At 39.8% G+C, this 10,838-nt stretch overlaps 2 protein-coding genes across 2 annotated transcripts; both read left to right on the top strand.

The window, feature by feature from the left end:
• Positions 1-202: 202 nt before the first annotated feature.
• On the top strand, positions 203-3,551 carry lrit1b (leucine-rich repeat, immunoglobulin-like and transmembrane domains 1b). The gene is made up of 4 exons (XM_046069369.1): positions 203-426; positions 794-1,251; positions 1,483-1,788; positions 1,933-3,551. The coding sequence occupies exons 1-4, from the start codon at positions 305-307 to the stop codon at positions 3,000-3,002; spliced, it is 1,956 nt and encodes a 651-aa protein (XP_045925325.1). The 5' UTR covers positions 203-304; the 3' UTR covers positions 3,003-3,551.
• Positions 3,552-5,683: 2,132 nt separating this feature from the next.
• LOC123982457 (leucine-rich repeat, immunoglobulin-like domain and transmembrane domain-containing protein 2) lies at positions 5,684-7,782 on the top strand. The gene is made up of 3 exons (XM_046067977.1): positions 5,684-5,793; positions 6,005-6,786; positions 6,995-7,782. Exons 1-3 carry the CDS (start codon positions 5,684-5,686, stop codon positions 7,780-7,782), a joined length of 1,680 nt encoding a protein of 559 aa, XP_045923933.1.
• Positions 7,783-10,838: the final 3,056 nt, after the last annotated feature.

The raw sequence follows: 10,838 nt of genomic DNA, 5'->3' as shown, positions 1-10,838 counted from the left end.
TTGTGTCCACAATTAACCATCTAAACAGCTATTGGAAAGTAATTCCCGAGAATGAAAGTAAAGAGGATGCAGCCTATGAGCGTCCAGGAAGCAATAGCCTAATCGCGTGAATGAAAATAACCCAAGTCCTTCGCTAATCCCTGCCCATCCTTTTTATCTCAGGATTCAGACCAGCCGGAGCAGAATGGAGCTGTGAGCCTGACCACCATCACCATGCATCCGATGTCCCGTTAGAATGAGCTGTTGCGCCTATTTTTTATAAGTAGTTTAGCTGCATAGCGTGTAGTAGCTTGCAGGAGAAAAAATGAGTCGACATTTTACTGCTGCTTTTTGTTTGGCTTTATTTTTTCTTCCTCTGCTGAGCAGTTCGTGTCCTGCACAATGCAGCTGCTTCTTCCACAAATTAAGCGACGGATCAAAAGCAAGGTAAATATGGCAATTATTAAGTTCTCTCTGAATTTCCTTCTCGGTACATGTGTTTTATTTTTTCTAGCGTGCAAAAGAGATTTTCACTGCAGCTTCTTTCTTTTCAGTCGCTCTGTGTAGTGGAGGATTAACTTGGAGTTGGCCTTTAATCTCCTTTGCTTGTTACTGAACAACAGGCTATTATGTGTTTCTCAAATAAGACCCGAACTGTATTTTTTTTATTTTTTACTGTAAAATGGAGTCAGTAAATGTATGTTGTTTGTTATTAAATCAACATATTCAGACCCCTACAATTTGAAGGTTTAACAAGTTTCCTCTTAAATGTCATGTTATTATTAATCATATTTCTATTCTGTTTTTCTTGCAGGAGTGTACTTTGCAATGATCCGGAGATCAGTGTGGTTCCTCCAAATTTTCCAGTTGACACATCGAAGCTACGCATTGAAAAGACAGCAATCACGCAGATTTTAAGTGACAACTTCCATTACCTCAACAACCTGGAGTTTCTGTGGATGTCTTTCAATTCACTGAATTCACTGAATGTTGACAGTTTCCGGGGTCTTTCCAACCTGGATGAGCTCCGGCTGGAAGGGAACTCCCTCACCTCCTTTCCCTGGGAGTCTCTGACTGACATGCCAAGCCTGAGGCTTCTCGACCTACACAACAACAAGATCTCCACCATCCCTGCTGAAGCCACCATGTACATTAAGAATATAACCTATCTGGACTTATCCAGCAACAGTCTGACTACCATACCTGCAGACGTTCTAACAATGTGGCTCAGTGTGAAACTTTCCCAGGACACCGATTCCAAACTAATTCTCGGTGAGGATCAAGCTGTGCCATATTAGGATCCCAGAACATATTCTTTTTAAGCTGCTGTGCATGACGACTGCTTCTTTGACATCAGAAGTATTTAAAGCTTGGGATTAGTCTAATTATAGTTATTTTGTGTCAAGCTGTCAGACTAATTCTATTCATTTTAACTCATAGCCACACATTCTTAGTCTTATATGTCTTGCTGGAGCATTTTGTCACACTTGGTTTCCTCTGCAGGTCTTCATGACAACCCGTGGCTTTGTGACTGCCGGCTGTACGATCTGGTCCAGTTTCAGAAATCCCCATCCTCATCTGTGGCTCTCATTGACACCAGGCTGAGGTGCGCTGATCCAGAAAGCTTGTCAGGAGTTCTTTTTACTGAAGCGGAGCTGCAGAGGTGCCAGGGTCCTCGGGTACACACGGCCGTGGCTCGTGTGAGAAGCTCACTGGGCAACAATGTCCTGCTGCGTTGTGGCACAGTTGGAGTTCCTATCCCCGAGCTGTCCTGGAGTCGCGCTGATGGCAAGAAAATGAACGGCACCAGTGAGTTCTGCTGAACTAATTCCAGATGTGCTTGGATTAGAACAGTATCTATTTCTGTCCAAGTCAAAGTGTCAATGAGATTAAAGTTATTCTCTTTGTGGCAATCAGCTTAACTCTGTGGATGTCTGCTTTTTTATTTTTCAGTTCAGGAAGAGATTTCAAAGGAGGGCATCATTTGGTCAATTCTGAGTGTGCCTGCGGTCGCCTACCGAGATTCTGGGAAATATGTGTGCAAAGCAACCAACTTTGTGGGCACTGCTGACGCAATCATCTCTTTGGTGATCACAGATTCCTTTCGGTCAGAGGAAACAGGTGGCAGTGTTTCTAAGAGAACCAGAGGGAAGAAACCTGGTGGCATTGGTAGAGCGGCATACCAGGAAAAACTTATTGCCAGATATGTTCCTCCACCAACCAGTGCTGCTGCCCGCCCCATCATCGAACCTCTCAATGGCAAAGGCGTAACCGGCAAGTATGAGATAGAGAGCTACAGCATCTCCGATGGTGCTTCTCAGGGACGAGGCAAGGCGTCAGACCCTCAGAAGCCGGTGGAGGTGGAACAGGATGCTCTGAGTAATTTAGCAGCAAATGCCTCATCCTTGCAGCAAGCTCCGGAGAAAAGGATAGTGCGTTCGGTGAAGGTGATTGGTGACACTGACCATACTGTCTCTCTCAACTGGCGAGCCCCTACAGCCACAAACACCACAGAATTCAGTGTCCTATATGCTATATTTGGTGAGAGAGACATGCGCCGGATCAATGTAGGCGCTGGAAAGAACCGGATCACAATTGACGGCCTTGTGCCAAAGACAAAGTACATTGCTTGTGTTTGCGTCAAGGGCCTGATCCCGAAAAAGGAGCAGTGTGTGATCTTCTCAACAGATGAGGCGGCCAGTGCCAGTGGTACTCAGAAGCTTATTAATGTGGTGGTGATAACTGTGGCGTGTGTGATTGCTGTCCCCCTGACACTGATCGTGTGCTGCGGGGCGCTAAAGAAGCGCTGCCAAAAGCTACTGGGGCGGCAGTCCAAGGAAATGCAGGACTCGTATGTCACGTTTGAGACCCTCGCCCCCGGGACCAAAACTAAAGGGATGGAGGGTGAGTATCTGACCAGGCTAAATCCTGATGAATCCAACAGGCTGCTCTCAGCGAGGTCCAGTGTTGACTCAGAGGCCATAGCCAGGACTGAGGGGCCACCTAATGAGTACTTCTGCTAAAACCAAACATATACCACAACCTCCAGAGGATGCACTTTGTTTTCTAACAGCCTGTGATGTGAATAGATAAACCACTGTGCTCAGAGACTCTAAAGAGTCAAACTATTTATTCCCTTTTAGGGATCTTCAGAGGACACCGATTGCTCTGTCAGCATTGGATGTATGAAATTGTTTTACAGCCTTGTGGGAATTAATCCACCATTCATTTGGTGGACAGCAAAAAAGGGAAAATATACAGAGTGACACGGTTTTAATATTTTACATGTGGTGTAAATGTGTAAAAATAAGGGTTTTCTAATTCATAATGCACTTTTAAAGGTCATATTTTGCAGAGGAAAAGTCATGAAATGTTGCCCATAACTGTCAAAAAACCAATTAATTAATTTTTTTCCAAGATGTAACCTCTGCAACCTCTGTCTTTATTTAAAACAAAGTATTTAGAGAAAATATGAACCAGCAGTTATTAGTCTATTTTCTATGTCAGTATGATGTTAACTTGCCGGGCTTACTGTTTACACTAATACAGTACATTTTATAACGTGTAAATATTTGTGACCTGAAATACATGTGTATGTATGAATGTACTGTATAAGAATAAATATTTTTTATATTTACATATGCTCTCAAGCTTTTTTCTTATATCTCAGCATATTGATTTTTGAATAGATGCAGATAACTATTTCACTGAAAAAGTCACACTGCTGTAGGGAAACATACAGCTAATCCAATGGCATCACTTTGTGTTGAAAAGTGGCGGGGACATAAGGGCTCAGATTAGGGGTGTGATGATACATTTGGGTCATAAGATGTGACGATGCACGAGAACAAGACAAAAACATTTTTAACACTATTTAGATGAAACTGTGATGGTGAAATATATGTGTGGGGGGTCGTAATTTCCTGCATTCTGGAGATATTTTCTGCTTCAATTTACGGTGGAAATGTCTGTTCTTATATGAGGGAAACTATATTGCATTGCATGTTTTCTTATTGTGCAAATCAACCTTTTCTAAAATCATTTTCATTTGTTAGTTAACTTTTCTTGGTGCTACATTTCAGAACATTTTTAACAAATGCTTTCAAAAAGTGATGGGGACAAAATCAGCCATTTCAAAATGTGTTCCCAGTGTAAATGACACCTATGAGCTAATCTGAGCCAGGTCGAGAAGCACTTAAAACTAATAATGCTTTGTAAAATCTGGTTGAAGTATTAGGCTAGATGGGTGAGCCCTATCAGGATAAATTACACAATAGTTATTTTCTTAACAAAAAGTGCCAGTAAAATTTTCAATTTTAGCCATGCTAGCAGTGTGGCCTTGTGTATGGCAATGTTATGTTTGTTGGTTAGTCCACCACTTTGTTCGATCAATACTTTGACACATTAGCAACTATTAGATGTATTGCCATGACATTTGGGAAAGATATCCATAGTCCCCAGAGGATGTTTCCTATAGATTTTGGTGATCCCCTAACTTTTTATGCCGTGTCATCATCAGCTCAAAATGAAATGTTGACCAATTCTTTGGATTATGACCAAATAAACTGCAAAACTACTGACATTCCCATCAGCTTCTGCTACACTTTCTATGTATGACCAAGTAGCAACTGTTAGCATGCGCTGTTGTTAGCAACATACTAAACTTAGATGGTCAACATGGTAAATTATTGTGCTTGCTAAACATGGACATTGGCATTGTTATTTTGACCGTGGTAGCATGCTAACCTAAGCAATTTGCTCAAAGCACTTCTGTGCCTACTTTAAGTGTAGCCTCACACAGCAGCTACCGTATTTTTTTTAGTTTTGTGAACACATAAGTTGAAGCATCAATAACACCAGTGTTCTCTCAAAGATTTAATGACACAATTCAGAGAAGCCTAGAATAGATGTGTGGACTAATTCATCCTCAAAAATTCCAGTCAATGAAAATGCTAAATGTTTAATCCTGTTTGGACAAATATACGTAGGTTAGGTACACTAAACTAAAGACGTTAAAAGGCATTTATAAAAGACATTTGGCAAAATATCTCTGGTTGATATGTAGTGCCTTGTAAGCAAACTAACAAGAAGAAATCACCAGTATCTATATCTTTAACTTAAAACTTGTATGATCACTGATAACCATAAAAAGCTTGGACATTATAGGAACATTTTCTCAAAACTGAAGATTGAATCTACAGTGCTGTCTTTTCTCACACTTGCTTTATTGCTGAGTTGGCCTAACAACCTGTGAGACAATCAGCGTTTAGTTTATTGAGGTCAGATTACATTCCTCTTCGGACATCTGTCTCTCTGCAGCCCTCCCACTTTGTGCTGCTAAGCCCGACGGGCTTCGGCCCATTTAATACAGAAGGGCCTCCTGTTATGTCAACGCCTGTGCTTTGGCTCGGGACAAATAAATTAAATTAGATAGATGCAAACCAGTTTGGGGTCATACCTGAATGTCGAACTGCAACATAATCACTGAATCTTGACTGAACAGCATTTGTGGCGTTTTCATGCTTTTGAGGAGATCTGACATTTCAAGACCATTGGTATAAATACACCTCTACTAAGCGTGTCTCACATGTCACTTTGTCTTAAGTGTTACATCAAGGAAGATTAAGGTAATAGGCTTTCTTTCATGCAGCCCACGGTGCATGTCCTGCCCTCACAGGCCTATTTCACAAGCTCCTCCAGGAATATGGACACCTTTTATGTCACATTACATATCGCTTTGGTATTTTATCTCATCACCCCTGGGAAATCAACTTGTCTGATCGGTTGCTCCTGCACAGATGATAACTTGGAAAGGTAAGTGACCAACTTACAAACTAAAAAAGTAGGTTATGGTAGCCTTAACCCTTTTTAAAATGTAACCTGCTAACTAAATTGTTGTGAAATATAAAGACAAACACTACTCCAAAAATGTGTGCAAATGGTGCATGTACATGACTAGTTGTGAAGATAAAATATACACTCGCCTTTGACTTGTCTTGTCTGAACATATCTAATCTTACCTTAGGTCTTTGCTTTGTATGGAAACCTCCATGAGACGAATCCCAGAGGACATTCCACATGATTTCACTAAAATTCGAATTGAAAACAGCCGCCTGACTGAGTTACCTCAGGGATCTTTGTCTAAAGTTAGTGCCTTGGAGTTCCTCTGGCTGAATTTCAATGAGATCGCCCTGATGAACATAAAAAGCCTGGAGGGGCTGGCCAACCTAACTGAGCTCAGGCTACAAGGGAACAAGCTGACTTCAGTACCATGGATGGTGTTTCAGGACACACCGAAACTGAAGATTTTGGACCTGAAGCACAATAGACTGGACGTCCTGCCTGAACACGCTCTGAGACACTTACCTGCACTGACTTACTTAGATTTATCTTTCAATCAGCTTACTGTCATATCAAAAGATGTTTTCATTAATTGGCCTCGTTATCGTACAGCAGAGAAAGAGTGGGAGAAGGAAGGGCTGGTTTCCAATGTGGTTCTGGCGTTGCATGACAACCCCTGGTTGTGCGATTGCCGCCTCAAAGGCTTTGTTGAGTTCATCAGGGCGGTGAGCCCTCCCATCATTCTGATGAACTCTTATTTGACATGCTCAAGCCCCGCCTCCAAAGCAGGCAAGTTTTTCAATGAGATCCAGTTAAAAACATGCATGAAGCCGGTAGCCTCTGCCCCAGAGACTAACATCACTTTACCTCTCGGAGCAAATGCAACACTCACATGCTTAGTCAAGGCCAGGCCAGGCCCAACCATTCAGTGGATGTACAGTCTGAAGATTATAAGAGGATTTGCTGGTAAGATTTTCTTTTTTATTACTACCATCCATTAAACTGTTGTGAACCTGCTCTGGGAGTACTTAGTGTTGTATATGCTGAACTCTCTGCATCTGTTTTATGAAAACATACAGGAACAATGCCCCCTTTAGGGTTACCTTCCCAAGTTTTTATCAGATGTGAACAAGCCTCTGATTTAAATACAGTGCGCTCTGTTTTCTCCTTGCAGCTAAAGAGACTTACATAGACGGGGACACAGTCACCTCCCAGCTGGTGATTCCCTCTCTTCAGCTGGCAGACCGAGGACTCTACACCTGCATGGCCAACAACTTCATTGGCAACTCTTCTGTCAGCATCAAGGTTAACATTAGCTCCTCCAGTTCCTCTGTTCCTCTCCCTCCACATGTCCCCATGTTGTCAACCGACGAGAATCCCTACATTGACATCCGCATAGCTAAGCAGACAGTTTATGGTATCACCCTTGAGTGGTATGCAGCAAGGAACAACCCAGAAGAAACCTGGTTCACCATCCACTTTGGCAAATATGATTTACCCAAAAAGGAGATGATCTACATTGGCCCAGGCATCAACAGCTACTCTGTCAGCGACCTGCTTCCTGTCACCAAATACGAGGTGTGTGTGACCCTGAAGAACCATCAGCCGAGGGAAGGCCAGTGCATCGTATTCGTGACGGGAAGTGACATCAGTGAGCTTGAGCAAAGAGAGAGGCTCATCCACATTATTGTCGTTGTGTGCGCCATGATGCTGGCAGTGCCGGCTGGCATGTACGCCTGTACCACCGAGGCCAGGTTCAGCTGCGTGGAGCGCTGCATGGATCTGTGGAAGATGCGCAGGCTGCGTGAAGAGAACCTGCAGAGGACGGAGAGGCAGGGCACCTTCGACAGCCTGCAGTCAGCCAGCGATGAGGGCCTGTGCAGGGTCTCAGAGGAAAAGATGAAAAAGAGGCGGAAGTCTGAGGACAGGAGCAAGGGAGGAAATGCAGCTCATCTGTACTAGCATTAAAGTTAAGAAATGTACATGCATGCGTTTTTGTAAATATTGTCAGTTTTGAGCGTAGCCCCAGTTTGTGCTTCTCATGTGTTATAATAATAATAATAATAATAATATAGTAATAACATTTCAGTCAAAGAGCTACAGTAAGAATCTCATTTTCTGAAAAATAAAGTATTTGATCTTTAAAAAACTAAGGATCATTAACAAAACGCTATTAAGATGCTATTTCTCAGATTCTCAAAGACGCCATCTCGGTGACAAAATATTCCTACTGGTGCAGGATTTTTTTTGTATTTTTTTAACTTGTTTCCCAAGTTTTGACTCTATTTGTTATGGAAATGAACTCTTTTTGTACAACACAGGAAAAATATTAACCCATTGTTTTTTTTTAAACTGTTAAAGGATAGAAAGTAAAATCATTACAGACAAATATATATTTAAAAAATGTTGGTTCAGTTTACAAACCAAGCAACAACATATGTCATTTCTGGCTACCATCTTTGTTTAGATTAGGAAAGAGTCACCGCTGTGGACAACAGTAACATCTTATTTTTTATCGTGCAGCAAACTGAATATTTTGACATCCAGAAGATCAGAAGAGTCTTGAGGAGTCCTCAAAGAATCCTGGAAACCAAAAGACCATTTTGTTAAATGGCCTTCTAGTTTTTTTGATCACATTTAATACTAATACATGAGAGACACAAACTTTTGTTATTTTGAGTATATCCTGTAAATTTCAAGCTATCAGCTCAAAGTGGAGATGCCTTTCTTCCTTATTATAAGGAGGGCCTTTTGTTACAAGTGTTAATATACATGTAGAAAAAGTTTGTGCTAAAATGCATTTGATATTTTTGGGTCTTTTTATTTTTTCTACAATCCTAAATGAACATTGAAAAATGTAAATAATTAATACTTTATAAATTTCTTTGTTTTTAACTTCACTAAACTAAATTGTGTGTTGATTCATTGCTGAGATAATTTGAATCCACTTTATGTTGAAAAATATGTATTTTTTATTGTCTTTCCTTTTACTGACTCCAGATTTACAATCTTGTAACTGAATAAAATGATGTTTGATGTGGATTAAAGAGACGTCAAAGACGAATGCTGAGACATACTCTGATTTTTTTTTTAGCACAATCGCTCAGAGGATTTGTTACATAAGCTGTGTTCATGCATGCATTTATACATACACTCTTAAGCAGATTAAAGTGATTTTCTATCGTAGTCAGCAGGACATGATATTTCCATTTAATGACAGCTCCAAGCTCACTCTGTCTGTACATCAATTGTACAGGCAAATAAAGGGTATGTGTACATTTTCAATTGTTTTTTTCAGTGTAATTGAAAACATTTAGTTCCTTTTTATCTAGTTAAACGCACACTTCAACAGATATTTGACTCTATGAATATAAAGAAATTGTGATAGTAATAATAATACTAATTTGATAGTGTTACATAAATGTTTAGTCAGATCACATCCACAAAGGAATCACTGCATCTGTTATCACATATATATATATAATTTGTGATTTGTTTAACAAATAAATAATAAGGTGTTAGTTATTGTTAACTATGATTATGTAAACTATATAAATAATTAGAATGATTCTGCATTATGTAATATTTTGAGCAATGGTGGAAGTAGTACTCAGATCCTTTACTTAAGCAAAAGTGCAAATAACACAAAATATTCCATTACAAGAAAAACATCCTGCATTTACAAAAAGTAAAGAAATATTATCTGCAAAATGAACTTAAAGTAAAATCACTCACTCTGCCCTTGTAAATGATATATTATGTTATGTGACATTCTTTAATAATGCATTGCATTTTATAAATGTATCATATGTTTTTATGTAAAATCTTAATTTGCAAAGTAATTAGTAACCATAGCTGTTAAATAAATGTAATTAATGATAATATTAAAAAATACAATACTGCTCTCTTAAATGTAGTAGAGTAGAAGTATAAAGTAGCATAAATTAGAATTACTCAAATAAAACACAAGTACAGTACTTGAGTATATGTACTTACTTTCCCCCACAGTGAGATTTTCCAGTTGATGTGTTTTACATAAATGGTTGGCACACTGTGTAAAATATAAATAGAAACAATATGCGATAATGTGCAAAACAATGAAACCCCATTTTTAATTGAAAATAGCACAAAGATAACCAATACCATTTCTCAAATGTTGAAACTGAGAAATGTTATTGTTTTTAGAAAATGATATGCCTATTTTGAATTTTATGCCAACAACACATTTCAGAAAAATTGTCTTCACCACTCTGTTGCATCACGTCTGCTTTTAACAACACTATAAGCGTCTGGGAACTGAGGAGACCAACTGCTGTAATCTTAAAAGTAGAATGTTTTGCCATACTTCAGCTGCTCAACATTTCGAGGTCTCGTATGTAGAATTTTAGGTTTTATAATGCGGCAAACATTTTCAATGGATGACAAGTCTGGATTGCAGGCCGGCCCGTTTAGCGCCCGGACTCTTTCACTACGAAGCCGTGCTGTTGTAATACATACAGAATGTGGTTTGGCATTGTCTTGCTGTAATAAGCAAAGCCGTCCCTGGACAACCCCTGGTTATTGTTCAGCATTAATGGTGCCTTCACAAATATGCAGGTTAACCATGCCATGTGCACTAGGCACTAATGCAACCCCACACCATCACAGATCCTGGCTTTAACTCTAAGCAATAATAATAAGGCGGATGGCACTTCGCCTCAGTCTATCTTAAATGAGCTTGGGGCCCACAGAAGGCTGCAGCATTACTAGATCTGGTTTATATATGGTTTCCTCTTTGCATGATAGAGTTTCAACTTTTGTTATTATATAATTTTGGTTTCCAGCCTTGACCCTTTGCGTACAGAGATTTATTCTGATTCTCTGAATCTTTTAATGATAATATGTACTGTAGACAATGAAATACCCACTTTCTTTGTTGCACTATTTGCCAGCACAGTCTCCCCATCTTTATTTCAGAAAGACTCAGCCTTTCTGGGATGCTCAATCAAACCTTTTGCCAGTTAACCTATTTCATTGCG

Source organism: Micropterus dolomieu, linkage group LG14 (assembly GCF_021292245.1).
Source record: "Micropterus dolomieu isolate WLL.071019.BEF.003 ecotype Adirondacks linkage group LG14, ASM2129224v1, whole genome shotgun sequence".
NCBI classification, from domain to species: Eukaryota; Metazoa; Chordata; class Actinopteri; order Centrarchiformes; family Centrarchidae; genus Micropterus; species Micropterus dolomieu.
This window is presented reverse-complemented; position numbering and strand designations above follow the sequence as displayed.